Source organism: Ovis canadensis, chromosome 7, assembly GCF_042477335.2.
Source record: "Ovis canadensis isolate MfBH-ARS-UI-01 breed Bighorn chromosome 7, ARS-UI_OviCan_v2, whole genome shotgun sequence".
NCBI lineage: Eukaryota > Metazoa > Chordata > Mammalia > Artiodactyla > Bovidae > Ovis > Ovis canadensis.
This window is the reverse complement of record NC_091251.1, coordinates 34,536,009-34,561,819: the sequence shown is the minus strand read 5'-3', so window position 1 is coordinate 34,561,819 and position 25,811 is coordinate 34,536,009. Positions and strand designations below refer to the sequence as shown.

General features: G+C 42.2%; 1 protein-coding gene and 1 long non-coding RNA gene across 2 annotated transcripts; one reads left to right on the top strand and one right to left on the bottom strand.

Annotated features, from left to right (window-relative positions):
* Positions 1–351: 351 nt before the first annotated feature.
* On the bottom strand, positions 352–22,625 carry DAD1 (defender against cell death 1). Its single transcript, XM_069595808.1, has 3 exons — positions 22,328–22,625; positions 10,384–10,558; positions 352–593 (listed from the first exon to the last, which is right to left on the bottom strand). Exons 1-2 carry the CDS (start codon positions 22,536–22,538, stop codon positions 10,428–10,430), a joined length of 342 nt encoding a protein of 113 aa, XP_069451909.1. The 5' UTR covers positions 22,539–22,625; the 3' UTR covers positions 352–593; positions 10,384–10,427.
* A 152-nt stretch (positions 22,626–22,777) lies between these two features.
* Positions 22,778–25,171, top strand: LOC138443429 (uncharacterized). The gene is made up of 2 exons (XR_011258138.1): positions 22,778–22,839; positions 24,075–25,171. It is a non-coding gene; the product is annotated as an uncharacterized lncRNA (long non-coding RNA).
* Positions 25,172–25,811: the final 640 nt, after the last annotated feature.

Genomic DNA, 25,811 nt, shown 5'->3' with positions numbered 1-25,811 from the left:
ATCACTTTTCGCCACTAAATCACAGTGAAACATATAAATGGGGAAGCACACATGTAGTTCAATTTCTCACAAAGTGCTTAATGATGCAGACCCAGGAATGCATTGTGTCATAAGAGCAGAACCACCTGCAACAACTGAAGGATTAGTAAGGGATTACCAGCCCCAGGGAAAAGACAAAGGGCTCTCCTTTCCCAGGGCTGTCAGAGCTGCCTTTTGTCATTAACTTCAAATACACTTAATGAAAACATGGAGGTAGATTCACAGTTGCCAGTTATCAACTCCTGAAGAAATTTGCACAGAGGACTGAAGGAAAAGGATTTTAATATCAAAAAACACAGCCAGAGGCAGAGGAAGGAGTGGCATGGAACTTTTTAATTCGGAAGGCAAAAAGGTTACACTTCATGGAAGGCAGAGGCTGTACTAACAAATGCATTACAAAGTTGTTCTGGCTCAGAAGGAACCTAGGGAACTTCTCTAGGCTCTCCACCTGCACCCCAAGGAGTTGGTAGTAAGCATAAATCTGAAGAAAATCCATGTGTCCAGCAAACTGCCATCTCAAAGAGCTCTTATCCAGGGGAAATTAAAAAGTGAACCTGAAAGAAAGAAGCAGAGAGATAAGAGAGATTCATGGTTTCTAAAATGTCTTGTGATACTACAGACAGGGCCTCAAATCCTTTAACCTAAATTCTAAACCCATATAGACAAAGGCAATTACAGGGTTCCCTAATTCTGGCAAGTATTTAAACCAGGCTAGAACAACCAAAATAAAGCAAATATTTTTCAATGAACATTTTACAGAAGTATCCATAAAAACTAATGTTCAAATCTCAATTCCAAGACATAACTGACTTGAACTGTAAAAGCAGTTCTAACGCTGGCTCTACAATTAATAAGCTGTGTGACTTCATGTAAGTCACTCTGACCTCCCTGATCCACAAACCCTCTTTGTGGTGAGAGGGCTGCAACTTAACCTAAAGAACTTTTCTGGATTTAGAAAGCTTATAAAGCACTAACTTATCGTTGGGGTGGGAGTGGTGGGGAGTGGAAGAAAGAAGAATTCGAAAAACCTAGAAAAAGATCCCCAACCTCAGGTTTAACAAAGGACCAAATAAGAAGGAATAGTTTTCATTTAAAGGTAAGACTATTTTTGGCAAGAATGAGGTGGAAAATAACCCCAAGAGAAGTGGCCTTCTTTCCCACCCCTCTGGGAGGGCCACCCACACAGTGTGCTCCAACTCAGTGTGGCCAGGGGTGACCCCTTGGCTCTAGGCGCCCCAGCGTCCCCAGCCGCAAGCAGCCCATCTTCCTGCAGTGCGCCATCCTCCATGTGCCATCTTCCACGTGTGTCATGACTTGAGAAATCTTGGGAAATGCTACCTTTCAGAAGAGGGGGGCTACCCACTACATGAAAGGGCACCACCTTACTTTGTATATTGGTTCAGGCGATCTGGAGATTCTAGCATCAGAGCTTAAAGGAAAGATCTTAGACTCCTCACCAGATTGTTATTTCACTAACAATGGCACTTAGAGAAATGCTACATAATTGCAGAATATTCCTACATCAGTGGAATTACAAGAAATACGTAAAACAAAGAGCAAAAATTGGGGAGCAAAAGTGATCACAGTGCCAAACAAAGGACAAACAGATCTCCTGAAACTCACCTATTCACTCCATCAAATTTCTTACTCTCTGACAACAGACTATCACATCAGCACTAACAGCCAAGGTGAGAGAGGACTAGAGCACAGGCCACGTCAGGGAAGAGCCTTGACCCACTGAGAATGCTACAAGAAATCCTCATTTACTAGGAAAGTCAAGTTTTGAGATCTTATGATATTAAAACATATAAATCTAAGACATTGGGACTGGTCCATCTAAAAGGCAAGAAAATGATTCATGAGAGTAAATTTCTGTGAAAATCATTTTCAGAAAATTCCTATTTACATAGATCTGCTCCTTTCTTTTAAGGCAAAAGTATATTTACCAGACAGTATTCTAAAAGCAGAGCTTCTAGGAGTCTTTGAATTATTAGCTCAACAAAACTCAACTATTCCCCAGGTCAGAAGAATGACTTTAACTGTTAACCAGGGGATAAAGGTTTCAGGAAACTGACTAATGAAGTTTCCTCTCCTGATGACAAGATATGTAAAGTGGAAGCCACCTGCTGAGGAGAGAGAGCATGGCTTCTTCTGTCTGTCCACCCAAGCAGGAAAGAGAGCACCATTCCATCAACCTGTTCCCGTCATCTCAAGAGAACGCAAGGCACAACACAAAGACCTATTCAAAATAATCGCTCTGTAAAGTCACACACAATGATGCCAGATAGGGGCATTTCCACCCGGAATGTCTGTTTCCTCAGCACCATCTCTATTCCGACACCAGCACTGAGCAGATCTGCTCAAATGCCAATTTTCCTTCAAATCCATCTCATCCTAGATTCTACTCACCCAATTAAAACTAAAATTGGAGAAAATAAGAATCAAAGTGCATCCAGTCTTCTCATCTTACAGATGAGGCAACTGCCATCTGAGAGTTTGACAGATCTGTCCAGAGCTGTGCTGTCCAACATCACAGCCACCGGCCACAGGTGACTATTCAAACTGAGTTAACATTAAATAAAATTAAAAATTCAGAGTCTTAGACGTTCCTGGCGGCCCAGTGGTTAAGTGCAAGGGGTGCAAGGGGTGTGGGTTCAATCCCTGGTCAGGGCACTAAGATTCCACATGCTGCGGGGTGCAGCCAAAATGGAAAAAAATAGTGCCTCAGTCACACAGCCACATCTCTAATGTTTAATAACTAACCACACGTGACCAGTAGCTACCATACGGGGCAGCTGCAGACTCAAGTTTGCCCAAAGCAAAGTTCTATTGGACAGTGCTGGCCCAGGGTCACCCTCTTGAGATAAAGTCACGTTTCCTGATGTGCATTCTCCTCCATTTTTTCCAGATCATATTAAAGATGACTTATTGTACAGAAACATTTACCTCTAAGTTTTTCCCATTTAAAAAAGAGAAGCAACTTTGATGCTGTTAAAGGAAACCTTCTAACAAGACATCCAAGTCTTTGAAAACTATAGAGAGAAAGGCATATAGAAGTGTTTGGAGTAAAAATGACAGTGAACGAGTTCCTACTCAGTCACTTATTAGTTCCAGGCCCTGGACAAATCAATTTAAATTTCATCAAGGTTTCCTTACCTCATGTATAGAAAGGGATTACTACTATTTGTCTACCTCCATCCCAGCGTGCTGAGTGCCATGCTGAGTGCCAAAGAATTGATGCCTTTGAACTGTGGTGCTGGAGAAGACTCTTGAGAGTCCCTTGGACTGCACGGAGATCCAGCCAGTCTATCCTAAAGGAAATCAGTCCTGAATATTCACTGGAAGGACTGATGCTGAAGCTGAAACTCCAATACTTTGGCCACCTGATGTGAAGAAATGACTCACTGGAAAAGACCCTGATGCTGGGAAAGATTGAAGGTGGGAGGAAAAGGGGACGACAGAGGATGAGATGGTTGGATGGATCACTGACTCGATGGATATGAGTTTGAGTAAGCTCCAGGAGTTGGCGATGGACAGGGAGGCCTGGCAGTCCACGGGGTCGTAAAGAGTCGGACACGACTGAGCGACTGCACTGAACTGACCCCAGCGTGAGCTGGGGGATGACACAGGTTGATGTGTATAAAAGTGCACGTGGAATGTGTGTGAGTCCTGCAAACGTGGTAATGTGATAACAGTAAAACATTCAACAAATGTTGTCTAATTTTGTAAAAGGCTTTATACCAACATTGTGCATTTTTAACTTTTCACCACCCTGATAGATGATGAAAACCTGGTAATGTATAAAAAGCAAAAACTAAAGGAAAAAAGCAAGGGGAAAAAAAGCAAAAGCTCAGCTGAGGATCCACACAGTGTGATCCTCCTCAAACACAATGGGACTATCATGAATACTATTAATCAGAGGCTTCAACAACTGCAAGAGACTCTGATGACCACCCAGGCCAATTCCCTCCCTGTAAAGACAGGGGAGATGAGCGCTCAGCAACAAGCTTATTTCTCCATCCAACTAGTTAACAGCACAGCAAAGTCTACAGCACAGGTCTTCTGACTTCTCTCCTGCTCGTGCCCCACTCTGCCACCCTTCATGCAGATTGTTTCCCTGGCTCCGTTCTCCTACAGCACATTCCTATCCACATAACTAAGGATACAGCTATTTTATACAGCATTTCTTGCTGTTGAAAATGATTTACACAACAAATATGCACTATGACTGTTAGCTCTGTGCTAAGCTCTATGGACCCTATTCCCTGGGCATGTAAGAGTCCAGTGGGAGAGACAGGAAAATGAATGGTTTCATAAGTATATGGTAAGTGCAGCATTAGGGGCAGGCACAGGGGACCGTGAGAGCCCCAAGAGGCTCCTATGCAACCTGGGGGCAGAATGACTTGCGGCAGGAATCATCTGAGCTGCAAGGGTAGAGAAAATAAGGCAGGGACTTCATAAACACAAATCTGTAGCAGTCAGCAGTTAGGACTCAGCACTTTCACTACCGGGGCCCAGGTTCCATCCCTAGTCAGGAACTAGGACTCCATAAGACACAAAGCTCAGCCAAATTTAAAAAACAGAACAAAATTTAAAAAACAAACACACACACACACACAAATCTACCTGATAGTCCCTCTTGTTTTTTTGCTGGTTTTCAATGAACCAAATAAAAAATAGAGCAAAATCACCAATTAAAAGTCATCAGTTATCAGGGGTTTTTTGTAAAAAAATAAGTAGATTCAAGGTTTTAAGAATAGGTTAAAAAAACTAAGTTCATTCTCCAACCAAGGAAAAAAAGGGGGGTTGAAAAAAAGACTATGCTAACTCAAAATGTTTTCTACAAATTTAGAGTATTCCCCTCTTTCAGAACTTATCTGATGGCTAATCCAATATAAGGTAAAATGTCACAGAGAAAATGAAATAGACACTAACCCCTCACACACACACAAACTTAAAGCTGGCTGCCAGGAGAAGAGGAAATCCAGGCCTCAGTTCAGTTCAGGTCAGTCACTCAGTTGTGTTCTGACTCTGCAACCCTGTGGACTGCAACACGCCAGGATTCCCTGTCCATCACCAACTCCTGTCCATCAAGTCAGAAACAGGTCTAGAATAAGCCAAAACGGGAGCTCCTGAACTGACAAGATAAGAAAAAGAAATAAAAAGTACGTCTGCGGGCCACTGTACACTTGTTCTTCACATGTAACAAAATCCTAGGGTCACTGTAAGGTTGCATACCCTTTTGTGCCTCACTCGACACTGCCCACTTCTGGTCAGAATGTAAAGCAACCCCCACCTAACATCTAGGCCCACCTGGACCTCTGCTGCCCTCCTGTGACTGGAAAGAAACTAGGTTTTATCACAAAGGTATTTGTGGTCTCTTCCCCTAAACTCAGTTTCTCTTTTGAGCTTGTAGTATATTCTCTCAGCCATGAAATGTACAAGCCACTAGGTGGCAGTAGAGCCTAAAAATAACATTAAGATTCCCTTTAGAGGTAGTTTTCTAGATTACTATAGTACTGATATTTACTGATGAATTCGAAAAGCCAACAGCAATTGCTTGTTGGAATATAATTCCATTAGTCAGAGTTATGTTCTGCCCAGCCTTGCAGCACCCTCGCTTCAGCCAGGATTAAACACTATGAATTTTTAAAGACCTGTAGAACCGCCTCCACCATAAAAACAAAGTAACACTAATAAGGTTTCAGCACAAGCTGGTGGCAAATTATCTCCCCCAGGCTAAGCACACTGCCAAGCTCAGGTGTGTCCCTTTGTCAAAGCCCTGCTCGCTCTTCCCTCTGAACTTCCCTTCCCAAGCTGTGATCCAATGTAGCTAAGTCTCTCTTCCCTTCCAAACACTTGAGGTAGGCTGACGTTTTCTGAAAAGAATTTCACAAGGAGACATGGAAAAACAAAACAGGAAATATTCACCTGTAGTTATGTAAATCTTTATTCAAATCTACTGAATACGATGCATTCAAAACAGACTTACTGCCACCTAAGTGCCAAATACCATCACTTGAGTGGTGCAAGGATTCTCCCAACTCAGAAGCTCACTAGGAGCATTTTTCCTTTTTATAATAATTTTTTAAATATTATAAAGTCTATTCTTGACCCCAGGAATAGCCACCTATACCAGTGTTGCCAACTGAACAGCTAACTTCTACCACAGATTTCTCACTCTGCTATCTCTGGACATGTTTTCAGGGGGCCACAAAGTCTGAAGTTTAGACAAGTTTGTGTTAACAGTAGTTTTTATATATTTATAAATTTCAAGAAGACAGTAAAGTCTTACAGCAGAGAGAAACAATGGGGACTGAAGGGATTCAAAGGAACTTTAGCTTAGTTTCTGTTCAAAATCTGTTCATTGCAAGTAATGAATATGGGGGTGTTATATTATTCTCTGTACTTTTCTGTATTTTTACCATTGTCATACAAGCAAAGAAAGTAAGTAATTAAGGAAAAGATGGTGGTAAAATAACTGTGGCCACATTTTAAACACATTCCTCTGACTGTGCAATTGTCAAATACTTTATAATAAGCAATTATTTTAAGAAGGGTGATTTTCTTTCTTTTTTTTAATATGTATTTATTGACTGCCCCAGGTCTTGGTTGCAGCACGCAGGATCTTCAATCTTCATTGCAGCACGCCGGATCTTTAGTTGCGGTACAGGACCCTCACTTGTGGTGAAGGAACTCTTAGTTGCAGCATGTAGGATCTAATTCTCTGACAGGGACCGAACCCAACCCCCTTCATTGGGAGCTAGGAATCTTAGCCACTGGACCACCAGGGAAGTTCCCACAACAAGCAATTTTAAGCAAAGTTAGGGCTTCCCTGGTGGCTCAGATGGTAAAGAATCTGTCTGCAGTGCAGGAGACCCAGGTTTCCCTGTGTCGGGAAGATTCCCTGGAGAAGAAAATGGCAACCCACTACGATATCCTTGCCTGAAGAATCCCTATGGACAGAGGAGCCTGGTGGGCTACAGTCCGTGGGGTTGCAAACAGTCAGACCAGACTGAGCAAGTAACACAAGCGAAAAGAGAGATTAAAAACATTTTTTGACATCAGACTGGATTATCAGACTTAAAAGATTTCCAGTAAGGCTCTTTGAATCTCAGTTTCCCATTCATAAATGGCATTAGCAAGTTTATCCTCAAGAGGTCGTTCTGAAAATAAAATAGGACAGAATAAGAAGCACTTAAAACCTGATCCATGTGAGCATTCACTGTCTGCTAACTTCCTTCCTTCTCTTTGAAAACATTTCTTTAACTCAGTGCCATTTTCTTCTGATCTGCCTTCTTCAGAGTCGCTGCTGGTTTTAAATGCTACCCCGAAATTCACAAAGAGCCGTACACTATGCTTATAGATGTTTATTCTTTTTATACCCAACTCCCAACATACTTGGCAAATATGGAAAGTATTACATTTTTATTGTACCCTCTGATATAAATATTGAAAAACTTAAAAACCATTTTTTAAAATGTTTTAGGACACCACACATAGAACTGAATTAGAAACACAGAAAAATAGCAGAAAAATGTCTATTTGAAGATTGAGAGCAGGACAGTATACTGTATGTCAATGAAAGACCTCTGGGAAAAAAAAACCCTGATGAGTCCCCCACAGAAGAATTCTCTATGAGTATACCCTCTATAGAATGATTCAACACTGTAATCTGGGATTGGAAGATTATGCTGTACCCTGGACCCATAATTCCAAACTGAACAGGTGGCCCTAGGTCGCTAATATGGGCTACCGTATGCAGTTTCTGCTGAGCCTGCTTTTTTGTCTGTTTTTGTCATAATTTTGAAATACCAAGCTCTCTGCAGCAGAGTCCTCTTCCAATCATGACAGCCCTAAGAGATAATTTTTCACGATTTGGTACCTCCCTGATCCTAGAGAACATCCTTGGACTGTATGCTCTGTCCCCTTGTTAAAGCATACACCACCATGACTCATCTAAAAAGGAGTAAGGCATTTCCTTTTTAGACTAAGGCATTGCTGTGAAGTAAGGCACTGCTTTTAGAGTAAGGCAATCAGAAGACTTATGACCTTTCCAGCAAGTTTGCTATCGGAGCCCGGGGTTGCTCAGGATGTTCACAGGCCAATAAAGGTCAGTGTTGCTGGCTAAGCTTTCCACCTGCACTGAAGAAGCTGTCACTGGTCAGACACCTCGCCTGCAGCCTCTGCTCCCAGGTAGCATGGCAGCCACCCTCTCTCAGCCCCCACAGCACTTTGGTCAGGTCTTTAGCACAGCTCTAACTGCTGTGGGTACGTGGCTTCTCCATTAGACTGTTCACTCCCTGAAGGCAGGGACTATATTTTCCTTTTCTTTGTATTCCCAGTATCAAGGCATTAACTGGCATATGAGAGAACAATTCAAGTCCTGATCAGGTCTCCAAAAAATTCAACTGTATTAGGATAGTAGAAAGAAGTGGTTCTCAACCTCTGTCACTGATATAAACCATCTCTCAACTCAACTGTTGCCAAAAGTGAAACTTCACCTGAACTAACAGAACTGTTTTTGAGACAGTATAAAAAATGGAAAGGCTTTGTGTAATATACTAAGTAACTGACTGACATATGACAGAAATTGAAGTACAGTCAGTCACATTATTACACTTACCTTGCCCATGGCTATTGTAACTCATGTGTTAAGATTTCTGATTAATACAAAAATGACAGCTTTCCAAGTACAACAGAAAAAGGTTGGGCCTCTTCCCCCAGAGGGGGTAACATTTCCTAAAGTTCTCTTTTCTCTACCCTAGTAATAGCAACATTTAATTCTGTAGGGGAAAGGCAGAGAATAGAGCGCATTTACTCATCAGTAGGCAACGAAGGATATTGGAAGAGCACCACTGGGCTAGGACACTGCTCTGCTACCACTGAGCTGCATGGCCAAGCAAACCCAGTAGACTGTTGTGAAACTCCCTTTCCTCATACATAAAATAAGTATTAATACAGAGTCAAGTGCTTCTCAGAGCTTTAGGATTCTGCTTAGGAGGGAAGGATGGAGGGGAGAGCATACTACACACGAGGGGAGCCCAAGCAAAGAGGGCTTTTCAACTCTGTCAATGAAAACAACCCTGGCTCCTCTGCCATTTTATATATTGAGATTCTATTTTGGGGGCTCCAAAATCACTGCAGATGGTGATTCCAGCCATGAAATTAAAAGGCGCTTGCTCCTTGGAAGAAAAGTTATGACCAACCTAGGCAGCATATTAAAAAGTAGAGACATTACGTTGTCAACAAAGGTCCATCTAGTCAAGGCTATGGTTTTTCCAGTTGTCATGTATGGATATGAGAGTTGGACTATAAAGAAAGCTGAGATCCGAAGAATTGATGCTTTTGAACTATGGTGCTGGAGAAGACTCTTGAGAGTCCCTTGGACTACAAGGAGATCCAAACAGTCCATCCTAAAGGAGATCAGTCCTGGGTGCTCATTGGAAGGACTGATGCTGTAGCTGAAACTCCAATACTTTGGCCACCTGATGCGAAGAGCTGACTCATTTGAAAAGACCCTGATGCTGGGAAAGATTGAGGACAGGAGGAGAAGGGGATGACAGAGGATGAGATGGCTGGATGGCATCACCGACTCAATGGACATGGGTTTGGGTGGACTCCGGGAGTCAGTGATGGACAGGGAGGCCTGGCGTGCTGCGATTCATGGGGTCGCAAAGAGTCGGACACGACTGAGGAACTGAACTGATGAGATACTTAGAAAATAAAAGAGCTCTACTGCTTAAAAAAAAAAAAAAGGAAAACTGACAAGTGAACCAAATAGCATCTCATTATTTTATGGTGTTCTCCCAAGCTAATCCAATTTTCCCATTAATTTTTAATTTAGCACATGTATTAGCAAGAAGCTGTCATCATGAAGCTATCATTCATTTAGCATATACTACACGTGTATCAGGTGTAAGCACTATACTAGGTACTATGGGAACAATGGCTCAGCATTTGAAGTCATCTGGGATCAATATCAGAAAAAAAATTATAGAGCAAAACTAAAACCAAAATCTACAATTTATGTCTCTTCCAAGATCTCAGAGTTATTTTCATGGGGTTATTGGTACAGAAATTAATGTATTAGCTACAAGCAAACTCCCATTTTCTGCTATCTTAATGATTTCCAGAACTGTGAGAAGAGAAGGCAATGACCAAGATCAGCAGCACTGATGAATCATGATGATATTAACACAAACTTTGCAGACCGATATGGAAAATTCTGCAAAGCTCTCATCAGCACTATGGGAACTCTGCCAACCATGATCAAAACCAGCCCCCTCCAATCTCTATTCCTAAAATCAACATCATGTGATAAGCGCTAAGATCATCACTTACATTCTTCTAGTCTCCTCCTCCTCAGTTAAGTAAACAGGAATGATTCAGCCAACAAAGTTCATGACGACAAGGTGAAGGATGGTGCTGGCAAAGAGAAAATCAGCAAAGGCTCGCTCTGGGGAGATGCCTTGGAAATCTGCCTTGTTTTGTGGGTTGATCTGTATTCTCAGACAAACTGTATAAGAACAAAAACAAAAATGATTATCAAGTATGTAACATGTATGACTAATGCACATACTCAGACCCTCTGACCCAATAATTCTATTCCAACAGAAGTAATTAAGTCCATCAAAAGACATGTACAGGAATGATACCGATGGTGGCCCCCAAATGGGTGCAATCTAATATCAATGGTAAAACAGGGGGTATTCTCCAGCAGTCCAGTGGTTAGGACTCAGCACTTTCACTGACAGGGACCCAGATTCCATCCCTGGTTAGAGAACTAAGATCGCACAATTTGAGCAACCAAACAAAAAAAAATCCACAAACAAAACAGTAAAATGGGGAAATTATGGCATATGCATACAACAGATACCATAAAGCAATGAAAGAACTTCACAGCTTGGATCCCACAAACATCGTGATGAGCAATACAATCCAGACGCCAAAAAGTACATTCTTCTACAAAGCTTCTACAAAGCTTTAAACCGGCCAAAAACAATCTACAGTAATACAAGCCAGGATACAAGTCAGTAATACAAGTCAGGAGAGATGACTTGGAAGGCATGCGGAGAGACCTTTAGGGTGCTGATAATGTTCTATATTTTGATGTGGTAGTGATTAAAAGGGTAAATTTTTTAAAGTTCATCAAGTTGTACACTTAAATTTTCTGCTGTTATTTGTTAAAGGGAACAATATGACTTCTCAGAGTTAAACTAAAAATCAAAGGCTTACTTAGAAAAAACATATATACAACCAGAAAATCTTGAGAACTCTCTTATCTCCTGACTTAAGTTTATAAACTTTTTAAGACTGAGATGTAGTTGAGGTAGTAACAAAGGAGGCAGGCTGAGACCAAGTTATAAAATTGTGAATTATTTCCAACAGAACACGTATATTAGACAGCAGAGATGTGTATCCACGAGGACCTCACAGTTGTAATTTTTGATCTCCCAGTTCTAGCAGCTGCTGGTTTCAAAAAAAGCAAGAGATCTAAGTTACATAGCTCTGACAGAGAACTCTCCATTGCCATCTTCTGTACCCTTGAAGATTCCAACCTAATACTGTAGCCATAGTGACCATCTGACATGAAAAGAAAGTTCTAGGGATGCACTTTTCCAAAATACCTGTGACAAATGATTACAGAACTTAAATTTACTTCAGACTTAAATTTACTTCAGACTAGCGTCTGTTCCCATCACTTCATGGCAAATAGATGCGGAAACAGTGACAGACTTATTTTTCTGGGCTCCAAAATCACTGCAGATGGTGACTGCAGCCATGAAATTAAAAGGCGCTTGCTCCTTGGAAGAAAAGCTACGAGCAACCTAGATAGCATATTAAAAAGCAGAGACATTACTTTGTCAACAAAGGTACGTCTACCCAAGGCTATGGTTTTTCCAGTTGTCATGTATGGATATGAGAGTTGGACTATAAAGAAAGCTGAGCTCCGAAGAATTGATGCTTTTAAACTGTGATGTTGGAGAAGACTCTTGAGAGTCCCTTGGACTGCAAGGAGATCCAAACAGTCCATCCTAAAGGAAATCAGGCCTGGGTGTTCACTGGAAGGACTGATTCTGAAGCTGAAACTCCCAATACTTTGGCCACCTGACTGAAAGAACTGACTCACTGGAAAAGACCCTCATGCTGGGAAAGATTGAAGACAGGAGGAGAAGGGGATGACAGAGGATGAGATGGCTGGATGGCAACACCAATTCAATGGACAGGAGTCTGAGTAAACTCCGGGAGTTGGTGGACAGGGAAGCCTGGCATGCTGCAGTCCATGGAGTCACAAAGAGTCGGACACAACTAAGTTGACTTAACTGAACTGAGTATCCGTTTTACCACTAACCAAGAGAAGGCAATGAACTGAGATCTAACCCAAAGGTCAGAAAACTACTAGACTAGTTTTCAAGAGTCCATCACTATGGCAACAGAGTTGTCGTTATGCTTAAACATGGAAACACCCCTGATGTTTTCAGGAACCTGGACTCTTCAAAACATTTAGGACACTGACTGAAACAAGGGTGGCCAATTAAAATCTGCTTGGGCAAGTACAGCTTGGTTCATCCATTTGCCAGAGCAACTAGCAACATCTATTAGTATTTAAAATGTTGCCACTTTTTAACTAAAGAATTTATCTTACAAAACAAGGACATTCTAACAGCATGTACCTAAAGCTGAAAAAAAAAAAGTGAAAACAGTCCAAATGACATCAAGGGATTATTTAATTAAATCACACTGCTGCTGCTGCTGCTAAGTCGCTTCAGTTGTGTCCGACTCTGTGCGACCCCATAGACGGCATCCCATAAAACCCCATGCAATTATTCAAAAGAATGAGGTGAATTCTCAATAGGTTGATAGTAAAGATTTCTAAAATATATTAATTGAAAAAAAGCCAAAAATATTCTACTATTCTATTTCATGTTTCTCTTAAATATATTTTCTCATTTTTCTTGGAATGTAGGAAAAAATCTGGAGAAAGAGATACCAAACACAATTAACAGCGGCTACTGGGGTGGAAGGTGGGAGTAGAGTAGTGCTTGAGAATGGGGGACAAAAGGAAAGAGAAACTCCACATGAAGGTGGATAAGGAAATGAATTGATGTTACCATTTTCACAATCACGGTAACCAAAGTTACTTCAGTAACAACGTAAGAGTCAGAATCTTGCAGAGACGCAAAGGACCCTGAATGTCATAGAGGCCAGCATCCCTTATGATGCACAAAATGCCCAAGAGGCGGTGGGGATGGGCATGCCAAGAGGGCTGCATGAATCAGCTGGGAATCATTTCAAAATATACTTACCATTCCTGGAATCTGATAAGTCATGCCCTGGTAGAGAATTACAAACCATCCAGAGCCTCTGTTACCACAGAGGCAACATATCCCCCACACGCAGGGGTGAAAAAAAGGCAAAGAACGCCTGTTCAAAAAGCGTTAGTCTCTCAGTCATGACCAACACTTTGCGACCCCATAGACTAGTCCACAGAATTCTCCAGGCAAAAAGAATACTAGAGTGGGTTGCCATTCCCTTCTCCAAGGGATCTTCCCAACCCAGGGATCCAAGCGGCATCTCTTGCACTGCAGGTAGATTCTTTACTGTCTGAGTCATCATGGAAGCCCTCTGTTCAAGAAACACCCCACACACACACAAATAGTCTCTCCCTGAGCACTTCCAAAAATGGAAACATACTACCTCCTGAGGCAGCTTGCTCCATTTTAGTGGTTCTAATTTATCTCCTTAAATGTTCATTTATTCAGCAAAATATTTACTGAGCATCTACTATGTGCCATGCCGTGTGCTAGGATTTTGGCACAGAATAAGACAAGAGTCTGGCTCCCAAAGAACTTACACTTCAATGAAGAGAAACATAATAAACGAGAAAACAAAATGAGGTAGAGATATGTGCTATAAAGAAAACAAAGTAATAGAAGAGTGACTAGGAAGCTATGTCTTATTTGGTGGTAACAGAAGAGCTCTCTAACAAGGTGCTATTTTAAGACCAAATTTGATAGGAGCCAACTATGGAAAGATCTAGGGGCAGAGCATTCCAGGCAGCAAGAACAATGTTGACATGCTCTAGGTACAACATGTCAGACTGACTAGACTAGTGATCAAGGGCAAGAGGCGGACAAGGGCCAAATCCAGTGGGGCTTTGTAAGCTTCAGTAAAGAGTCTGGATGTAGTTCTAAGACCAATGGAGTAATATTTCTAAGTTTTGAGCCAATGAGTAAAATAGTCTGATTTAATTTTTTAAAGATGGTAGAACTGCAGTACAGAGAATGGTCTGCAGAGTTAAAGAAACAAGAGAGCCATGTAGGAGCCAAAGAGCTCGGGCAATGGTGGTGAAATGGACAGAAGTGGAGAGATGCCAGCTGTGTTTTGGAAAAGGGCTTGCTGATGTAATGGGTGTGGGAGATAAGAGAAATCAAGGCATCAGGGAAACCTCCTAAATTTTTAGCTTCAACAATTTAACCAACGTTGACACGATGTTCTGACTGGTGAAGAGAAAGACGGTTGGGCTGGAAGGTTCAATTTGGAGTTGTGTGTTAGACATCAAGTGAAGATGTCAAGTGGGCAACTGGACTTGCTAATTTGGAATTCAGGAAACAGGTTAAAACTGAAAATATTAATGTGGCAGTTGCAGTTACACAGATATTATTTAAATTCACCTAAAGGAAAGAAACAGAAAATGGAACCACACCCTCAGACCAAGAAACACCTAGCACAAACAGTAGGAAAGAAAAACCAATGAGGTAAGAAAGAACAATCAGGAGAGCATAGTGTTGTAAAAGTTTTGGGAAGAAAGTACTTCATTCACTCAGAAGGAAGCAGCCAACTATGTTAACTGCTAAATGTTGCTGAGCATTCGGGCAAGGTGAGGTGTGTGCCGTTAGATCCGGCAAGATAGAAAGAGTGGTTTCACTGTAGTGGTGGGGAAAGACCACCACCAAGAGTGGGTTAACAGCAAATGGAAAGTGAGAAAGCGGAAACAACAACTAGACTAGACTATTTTTTCAAGGAATTCCGTGATGATGGAAAAGAAATGGAACAGTAGCTACAGGGGTATCTGGAGTCAAATTAATTTTTAAATTGGATGATTACTTAGAGCATATGTGTATGATGGGAATGATCCAGTGGAGGGAAATTAATGGTACAGAATGGAGGGATGATTACAGAAGCTGAGTCCTTGAGTGAGCAAGAGACATCAAGATGCTCTTCACAAATGGAGGAGGTGGCCTCTGATAGGAAAGGGATATATCATTCATCCACAATCACAGGAAGTAAGTCAGAGAGCAGGGGTACAAGTGGAGGTGAGCTGCTATGATTCCTTGCTGGCAAAGAGAAAGCAAAAAACAAAGCGAGATCAACTGAGAATAAAGGAAAAGAGAAAAGACAGGTGAGAGTGCAGAGAGAAATTACAAAGCATGTCTTGGAAAAGCAAACATATTAGGGAAGTGTTCAGTTCAGTTCAGTCGCTCAGTCGTGTCCGACTCTGCGACCCCATGAATTGCAGCACGCCAGGCCTCCCGGTCCATCACCAACTCCCGGAGTTCACTCAGACTCACGTCCATCGAGTCAATGATGCCATCCAGCCATCTCATCCTCTGTCGTCCTCTTCTCCTCCTGCCCCCAATCCCTCCCAGCATCAGAGTCTTTTCCAATGTGTCAACTCTTCGCATGAGGTGGCCAAAGTACTGGAGTTTCAGCTTTAACGTCATTCCTTCCAAAGAAATCCCAGGACTGATCTCCTTCAGAATGGACTGGTTGGATATCCTTGCAGTCCAAGGGACTCTCAAGAGTCTTCTCCAACACCACAGTTCAAAAGCATCAATTCTTCAGCACTCAGCTTTCTTCACAGTTCAACTCTCACATCCATACATGACCACTGGAAAAACCATAGCCTTGACTAGATGGACCTTTGTTGGCAAAGTAATGTCTCTGCTTTTCAATATGCTATCTAGGTTGGTCATAACTTTTCTTCCAAGGAGTAAGTGTCTTTTAATTTCATGGCTGAAGTCACCATCTGCAGTGATTTTGGAGCCCCCAAAAATAAAGTCTGACACTGTTTCCACTGTTTCCCCATCTAGTTCCCATGGAGTGATGGGAGCACATGCATGATCTTGGTTTTCTGAACATTGAGCTTTAAGCCAACTTTTTCACTCTTTCACTTTCGTCAAGAGGCTTTTTAGTTCCTCTTCACTTTCTGCCATAAATGTGGTGTCATCTGCATATCTGAGGTTATTGATATTTCTCCCAGCAATCCTGATTCCAGCTTCTGCTTCTTCCAGCCCAGCGTTTCTCATGATGTACTCTACATAGAAGTTAAATAAGCAGGGTGACAATATAAAGCCTTGACGTACTCCTTTTCCTATTTGGAAACAGTCTGTTGTTCCATGTCCAGTTCTAACTGTTGCTTCCTGACCTGCATATTGGTTTCTCAAGAGGCAAGTCAGGTAGTCTGGTATTCCCATCTCTTGAAGAATTTCCCACAGTTTATTGCAGTCCACACAGTCAAAGGCTTTGGCGTAGTCAATAGAGCAGAAATAAATGTTTTTCTGGAATTCTCTTGCTTTTTTGATGATCCAGCAGATGTTGGCAATTTGATCTCGGTTTCCTCTGCCTTTTCTAAAGCCAGCCTGAACATCAGGAAGTTCACGGTTCACGTACTGCTGAAGCCTGGCTTGGAGAATTTTAAGCATTACTATATTAGCATGTGACATGAGTGCAATTGTGCAGTAGTTTGAGCATTCTTTGGCATTGCCTTTCTTTGGGATTGGAATGAAAACTGACCTTTTCCAGTCCTGTGGCCACTGCTGAGTTTTCCAAATTTGCTGGCATATTGAGTGCAGCACTTTCACAGCATCATCTTCCAGGATTTGAAATAGCTCAACTGGAATGCCATCACCTCTACTAGCTTTGTTCATAGTGATGCTTTCTAAGGCCCATTTGACTTCACATTCCAGGATGTCTGGCTCCAGGAGAGTGATGATACCATCGTGATTATGTTGGTCGTGAAGCTCTTTTTTGTACAGTACTTCTGTGTATTCTTGCCATCTCTTCTTAATATCTTCTGCTTCTGTTACGTCCATACCAATTCTGTCCTTTATCGAGCCCATATTTGCATGAATTGTTCCCTTGGTAACTCTAATTTTCTTGAAGAGATCTCTAGTCTTTCCCATTCTACTCTCACCAATACTTCTGCATCACAGCACCATATCCATGTACTTGCCTGCATCTCCCACCAGATTATAAACCCTATGGGAGTAGAGACCACATCTGCATGTTCCACAGTTAAATTCTCAGTTCCCTGCCAGGAAACCTGACACATAAATGTTCAACATTCCTTAACTTATCAGAGGCATGCTCATAACTGAACATCCAGTATTAAGCACTGATTGATGAACAGAGCATTACACGCCTACAGAACATGGGAGGAAGACCTAAATCTCAAGAGCCAGGCAAGGGGTCACAGGTAAGCAGCACTTGAGCTGTCTAAGAAGTCAAGGAATTTTCTGGGCAATCAAACAAAGGTAAAATAGCTTAATACACCTTGGCATGTTCAGGGAATAATAAGTAACACAATACTGGAATATAAAGTACAGAGGAGGTGGAGACAAGAGATGAAGCTAGCAATGCGGCCAGAGCCAGATCATCAAAGAGCCTCTACACCATTAAAAAATATTTTAAATTTCTCTTTGGATACAGACAAATTTTCTGTGGGGAGTAGAACAGTTAAATCTGCAAGTCAAATCAAGCCTGCAAACGTAGCGTAAGAGGGACTGGAAGGAGAGACAGAGGCTGGGAGATCAATAAGGACTATTACAGTAGTCCAGATAGCAAATATTGAGAACCTGAGTAACAGAAGACAACAGCTAGCAATGGATATGAGATTTAGAAACAGGACTGTCAGGCATAATGCTGCCAAACTCCCAATCTCTTTGATAACAGCTATGGGCCTAGGAATCTAATAGATAATTCCCAAAGAAACACTGGACTCTAGTCCTCACGGCCAAAGAGCTGCCATGAGAAAGAAAACACTCTGAATTAGGTCTCCTTGTCTTTCAAATTCAAACTGTTTTGGATCTATAAACTAGGGGAAATAAAACTTTGTTAATTCCAAAAGTATTTCATAAAGATTAGACAAAAGCTGTGAAACTACTTAAAAGCTGATTTCAAGATCAAAGACTTATTTTAAGGATAGTCTTAATGTTTTCCACACATCCCTCCTAAATAGCACTTTAAAGGAGCAAAAAGAGGGATTTCAATCAAGTAAAAAAGGAAAAACTAGAAGGGCTGCCAAACTGGGATGCTATTCTGAAAAAGGGACAGGTGTCCTCTTCTAGAGATATCTAACCACAAGATAAACAGTCAGCTGCTGAGGATGTCTGAAATCTGTCTGGAAGAAGAAAAATATTCTATCATTGAAGTCTTCTACACTGTAAACTGTTGATCCGAAAAAATAAGAAAAAAAGATTTCTCAATGGCAATTTTCTACCTCTGGCTCCTTCTTGAAACCATGGGTAAGTCTCCCCAGTCGTGAGGGAATAGAAGAAAACAGATCATTTTCATTGGGCCCAAATAATATCAGGCTTTGGGGAAAAAAAAAAAAAGTGACAGGCTCTTGTACTGATTTATAATGTACTAGTCAATTTCCAAAGAGCATATGCTACATAATACATGCAGAAGGGATAGAAGAGAACAGACTACCAAAAAGAAATTAAGGGAACCAGGTTAGAGAACTTTCCCCTCCAATTTATCCTACACATTAACACCAATTTTAAGTCTCTTCTTCACTCAAATCTAAAAAAATTTTTAAATGCTTTAAATGCTTAGATGCATTCCTGTTACTTACAGGATAAAATTCCTTAGTCTAGCCCTCAAAGTTCTAGCACCCAGAACTACCTAATCCTTCCACATAATCACCTCCAATTCCCTTTCTCAGCCAAACTGACCTTCTCCCTTCTCTTCCAATAGATAGAACAACTTCAGGAAGTTAGAAACCCCAGCACAATAAACAGACACAAGGCAGTGGTGGATTTAGTAAGGTCAAAGGTGTCAAAAGAAATGCAAACAAAAATAGACAAATGGGACCGAATTAAACTTAAAAACACTTGCACAGAAAATGAAACTATAAACAAAGAAAAAGAAAACCCTCAGAATGGGAGAAAGTAACTGACAAAGGATTAACCTCCAAAATATACAAGCAGCTCATGCAGCTCAATATAAGAAAGACAAACAAGCCAATCAAAACATGGGCAGAAGACCTAAACAGATATTTCTCCAAAGACGCATCAGTTCAGTTGATCAGTCACATCCAACTCTTTGGGACCCCACGGACTGCAGCACATCAGGCCTCCCTGTCCATCACCAACTCCCAGAGTTTACTCAAACTCATGTCCATTGAGTCGGTGTTGCCATCCAACCATCTCACCCTCTGTCATCTCCTTCTCCTCCCACCTTCAATCTTTCCCAGCATCAGGGTCTTTTCCAGTGAGTCAGTTCTTCAAAGCAGGTGGCCAAAGTACTGGAGTTTCAACTTCAGCATCAGTCCTTCCAATGAACACCCAGGACTGACTTCCTTTAGGATGGAGTGGCTGGATCTCCTTCCAGTCCAAGGGACTCTCAAGAGTCTTCTCCAAAAGCATCAATTCTTCAGCACTAAGCTTTCTTTATAGTCCAACTCTCACATCCATACATGACCACTGGAAAAACCATAGCTTTGACTAAATGGACCTTTGTTGGTAATGTCTCTGCTTTTTAATATGCTGTCTAGGTTGGTCATAACTTTTCTTCCGAGGAGCAAGCGCCTTTTAATTTCATGGCTGCAATCACCATATGCAGTGATTTTGGAACCCAGAAAAATAAAGTCTGACACTGTTTACACTGTTTCCTCATCTATTTCCCATGAACTGATGGGACCAGATGCATGATCTTAGTTTTCTGAATGTTGAGCTTTAAGCCAACTTTTTCACTCTCCTCTTGCACTTTCATCAAGAGGCTTTTGAGTTCCTCTTCACTTTCTGCCATAAGGGTGGTGTCATCTGCTTATCTGAGGTTACTGATATTTCTCCTGGCAATCTTGATGCCAGCTTGTGCTTCATCCAGCCCACCATTTCTCACGATGTACTCTACATAGAAGTTAAATAAGCAGGGTGACAATATACAGCCTTGACGTACTCCTTTTCCTATTTGGAACCAGTCTGTTGTTCCATGTCCAGTTCTAACTATTGCTTCCTAACCTGCATATAGATTTCTCAAGAGGCAGGTCAGGTAGTCTGGTATTCCCATCTCTTGAAGAATTTTCCACAGTTTATTGTGATCCACACAGTCAGAGCCTTTGGCATAGTCAATAAAGTAGAAGTAGATGTTCTTCTGGAACGCTCTTGCTTTTTCGATGATCCAGTGGATGTTGGCAATTTGATCTCCGGTTCCTCTGCCTTTTCTAAATCCAGCCAATAAACACATGAAAAGATGCTCAACATGGCTCATTATTAGAGAAATGATCTAAACAAACCAAAACAACAATGAGGTATCACCGCCTCACACCGGTCAGAATGGCCACCATCAAAAAATGTATTATACAAACAATAAATGCTGGAGAAGTTATAGAGAAGAGAGAACCCTCTTCCACTGTTGGTGGGACCGTAAACTGAGGCAGCCACTATGGAGAACAGTATGGAGATTACTTTAAAAACTAGGAATAAAACTACCGTATAACCCAGGAATCCCACTACTGGGCATACACCCTGAGAAAGCCATAATTCAAAAAGACACATGTACTCCAAATCTCACTGCAGCACTATTTACAATAGTCAGGACATGGAAGCAACCAAGATGTCCGTCAACAGATAAATGGATAAAGCAGCTGTACATACATACAATGGAGTATTACTCAGACATAAAAAGGAACAGAGGGTGCTGAACTGAGGTGAATGTACCTAGAGCTTGTTACACAGAGTGACGTCAGAAACAAAAAAAACAAATATCATATATTGCCACATATATATGGAATCCAGAGAAATGGTACTCATGAACCTATATGCAGGGCAGGAACAGAGAAGCAGACAGAACAGACTTGTGGACACAGCAGAAGAAAAGGGTGGGATGAATTTAGAGTAGCACTGAAACATACATTACCACGTGTGAAACAGATAGCTAGTGGGAGGCTGCTGTGTAACTAAGGGAGCTCAACCCAGTGCTATATGACAACCTAGAGATGGGGGATGGGGTTGTGGAAGTGGGAGGGAGTTTCAAGAGGGAGGGGATACAGGTATCCTTACGGTTGATTCACTCTGTTGTATGGCAGAAACCAACATAACATTGTAAAGCAGTTCTCCTCCAGTTAAAAATGTTTTAAAAGAACAAAATTTTAAAAATAAAAAGAAACGCAACCAATACCCTTGCACAGCAACTATGAATTGTCCTGAATCCTTTTTCCTAAAGCAATTTTCATTTCTTAGACCCAATTACCTATTATCCACCACCTATGAAATCACAATCCCCCACAAGAACTCCACTACTCCCTCTCACTAGGCATTTTCTTCAATGACAAGCCATCAACTTCTCATTGGGGAGGAAGTTAGGGGGGGGGGGTCTGCCAATTCAATTTTAGCCACAGCAGCCTCAAACCCAAAGACTTGGCATAAGGAAAATAAAATTCTTCTGATTGTATCACACCAATAATAGAATTATGAGAATGAAGGCTGAGTTCAGAATAGTAAAATAATAACTTCAGAGTTGGGTTGTTTACCAACTTCAAAGCTGTGTTAAACTTAAGTTAAAGATGAAACGCAGTTTTCCCTGGACCAATATGAAGTGAAGTGGATCACCAGGTTGAGGACCAGAATGAAGGTGTTTCTAGATTTAAGTCCAGTTCCTCGGCGGCTTTTTGGTGTTAGGTACGACAACCTGAATGAGCCTCAATTTCCCCACTCACAAAAACACAGCAATGCAGATTCCCCTCACAACTTCAGAAGGCGGTGGTCTGATACAGAACCGAGTACTGTGGAAACAAGTGAAGTCGCTCAGTCGTGTCCGACTCTTTGCGACCCCGTGGACGGTAGCCTAACAAGCTCCTCCGTCCATAGGATTTTCCAGGCAAGAGTACTGGAGTGGGTTGCCATTTCCTTCTCCAGATCTTCCCAACCCAGGGGTCGAACCCGGGTCTCCCATATTGCGGGCAGACGCTTTACCGTCTGAGCCACCAGGGAACTGTGTGGAAATAGAAGCACACACCAAAGCAACACATTATTACTGAGATCACTTATAGAATCATTACCCGCTAGGATGAAGCTCCCCACACAAGAGATGAAGCCCGAGAGGAAGGAATTGAAGGGGAAGGTCCCCACGAGGAGACAATAACCGAATTGCAGCGCTCCGGTCAGCAGTATATACAGGAGGTACGCGTCCAACAACTTCAAACGCTGAGGAGTGGCGCTCAAATACTCTTCTAAAAACCGCGAGATGACCGACAACACAGACGCCGACATGGCTACAGTCGGCTACAAGCTGAATATTCCCGCCGGCCTACCCTCAAACTCCTAACTGAATAGACCACCACACCGGATATTGAGTTGGCGCATGCGCACAGCTAATATCCAAGCTCCGCCCTCCTCGAGTAGCCACTTTGCGCAGGCGTATAGGCCGGCCAAGGCGCGAAGCAAGTAATGCGCAGACGCACAATACGTCTGCTGCATGAGAACTACAGCCAGAGAAAGCTAGTGCGCCTGCGCAACGGGTCTGTCCCAGAGTTGGAGACGTGTCCTCTTTTTGTCCTGTTTCCGCCGGCAGGTTAGTGAAGGCTCACAGTTGCTCTAGCAACAGGGTAGCGTGGGAGGAAGGGGAGGATAGGTTTTTCAGCGGACAGCGTGGCTATCCGAGGGTTCCGGCTTTCTTTGGTTCTTGGGCGTCCTAATTGGATCTGCTTTAAGTCAGTGTCTGGCGCTTCCTGAGTTTCGGTATCCGCTCGGCCCTAAATCTGTTAAGGGCACTAACTGCATATGCCTGTCCCAGATCATTAGAGGAAGTCAAGTTGTCCCGCAGTGAGAACCACCGGAGCCGGTCACTGCGTAGGCATCAGTTTAGACTTGGTTATTGGAGAAGGCAAGTGCGGAGAGAAGGTGGGGGAGCTCGACCTCCGCCCGGCCCTGAACTCGATTTGGGAGCTGACCTCTTGAGTACGCTTAGAAATAAGCGCGGTAAAACCTAGGCCCGCAGGTGTTCATTCAATCAGCAGACATTTATTGGACGCCTCCTCCAGCCCCCATTTTGCTAAATCGTAGGTCGTTATGCTAGATTGTAGGTATCCTCAGGGAAATATTATATAGTCTTAAAAGAGCTGGTGATGGGCAGGGGTGGGGAGAAAGTCCATTAAATTGCATAAAGATCAAGTTTGCTGCTGCTACTGCTAAGTCGCTTCAGTCGTGTCCGACTCTGTGCGACCCCATAGACGGCAGCCCACCAGGCTTCCCCGTCCCTGAGATTCTCCAGGCAAGAACACTGGAGTGGGTTCCCATTTCCTTCTCCAATGCGTGAAAGTGAAGTTGCTGAGTCATGTCCGACACTTAGCGACCCCATGGACTGTTAGCCAACCAGGCTCCTCCGTCCATGGGATTTTCCAGGCAAGAGTACTGGAGTGGGGTGCCATTGCCTTCTCCGATGATCAAGTTTAGCAGCCTTCTGTTCCCAAGCTATCGTCTTGAACCTGTCGAACTATCCCAGAATGACATCTCTGAAAGGCCTGTAAGAGCATTGCCTGGTGCCTGGTTCAAACCCTACTCGCTCCAACTTGTTTTGCAGAGGAAACTAAAAAGTTTGACGGTTTGTATTCTAACAAATGAGATTAACTATTCATATCTAGCATTTTAACTTTTTTTGAAAAATAAGATATACCTTTATTTCTGGCATTTTCTGCGTTTTAATTTCATATGAATCTGACCTTGCAGACCTAGTCTTTCTCCCTGAGCTACAAGTAGTACATGAACCAGATATTTTTACAGCTTACATTTAACTTTGAACTATCCTAGGCATTCAAGCAAAATTCCTAAAACAGCAAGTTTCCTTCATTCATTTTCACTTTTTATTTGTGTTTAAACTGGAACCAAATGAGCATCAAATGTACTGATTAACAGTCGTGAGCAAAACCTTGCTTAGTTCTAGAAAGAAGAGATGTAATCCATGTCCTCAAAAAACTTTACAATCTATTTGAAGCTATATTCATATTCACACTCATGGAGATTTACACTGTTATCAGAATTTCAATCTAAACTCTCGTATATTGCTGAGAAAAAAGTGCATAACCATGCCAGTTCTGAATTTCAGTATAAGGCAAGAAGCCTCAGTTTCTCTGTCAAGTTGAAACTTTCTCCCTGCCTCATCAGTAAATAGGACAGAAGCTTCCTCACCAGTATTCAACTTCAAACTTTAAAGACTAGGCGGATGCTGTTTAATCATTTAGGAGTGGGTTCCTGAGGGGAATCATCTGGGCTCCTTCCGGTAGTCTCTCCCTTATGTTTTGTCTACCTTTGATCCTTGTCTACTATCATCATTAGCATTGCCACAGGAACTCCCAAAGGGGAAAAGCAGAAGAGATGAAAAACATCCAATTCACTCACTGAATACATCCTTTTCTAAGATCTGCAAAGTCAAACACCAATAAAATGAACTAAAGCTTTCTGGACTACTTAAAACAGCAAGTAGTCGTCTGTGTTCAGTTTATGATTCTGTTAGGGGAAGCACACTGATTGAAACTGCCCACCCTGGCCAGTCACCATAGTAACCATTTGCATGAGTTGTTTTATGACAGGAGATCCTGATAAGGAATATGGAAATAATAAGCCACCACCAACCGGAAGAGTTCGGGAAAGGTCAAAAGGAGAAACGGCGTGTCCGTCCACTTCCCAGAATCCCTCACGCTAGCATCCATCTTGGGTGAGCGATGATGCATGCACCACCAGGAAAGACTGAATTAGAATGATTGGCCAAAGACCACCGGGAAACTAATCCCATCACCATAAAACTCGAGACTGCGAGCCACGAAACAGAGCAGTTCTCCTGGGTTCCCTTACCCTACTGCTCTCCACCTGGGTGCCCTTTCCCAATAAAATCTCTTGCTTTGTCAGCACATGTGTCTCCTCAGACAATTCATTTCCGAGTGTTAGACAAGAGCCCAGTTTTGGGCCCTGGAAGGGGTCCCCCTTCCTGCAACAGTTCTATAACCATTGAAACATGTTTTTGACTGATCTCTCAATGGGAAATTGTTAATACTAGTGTTTGTTTCAATATTTTAAATCAGGATCTCTATGTAAAAAGTCGCATCCTGAGTAGTGGACATAATCAAGAGTTAGACAGTCCTGGATTTGAGCCTTGATTCTGCTGTTTTGCTGTTGTTTAGTCACTAAGTCATGTCAGACTCTTTGCGACCCCATGGACTATAGCCTGCCAGGCTCCTCTGTCCTTGGGATTTCCCAGACAGGAATACTGGAGTGGGTTGCCATTTCTTTCTCCAGAAAATCTTCCAGACCCAGGGCTCAAACCCATGTGTCCTGCATTGGCAGGCAGATTCTTTACCACTGAGCCACCAGGGAAGCCCCACTGTTGATTGGTTCTCTAATCCAGAACAAGTTAGTCTGACAGCCTCATTTTCCTCTTGTTCAAGATGGAAAGAACAATACCTGAATTGTTGACTGAAGTAAAAATGCACAATGTGAGAGCTGTGAGTTTCAGTTTTATTTGGGGATTTGCTGAGGACTACAGCCCAAGAG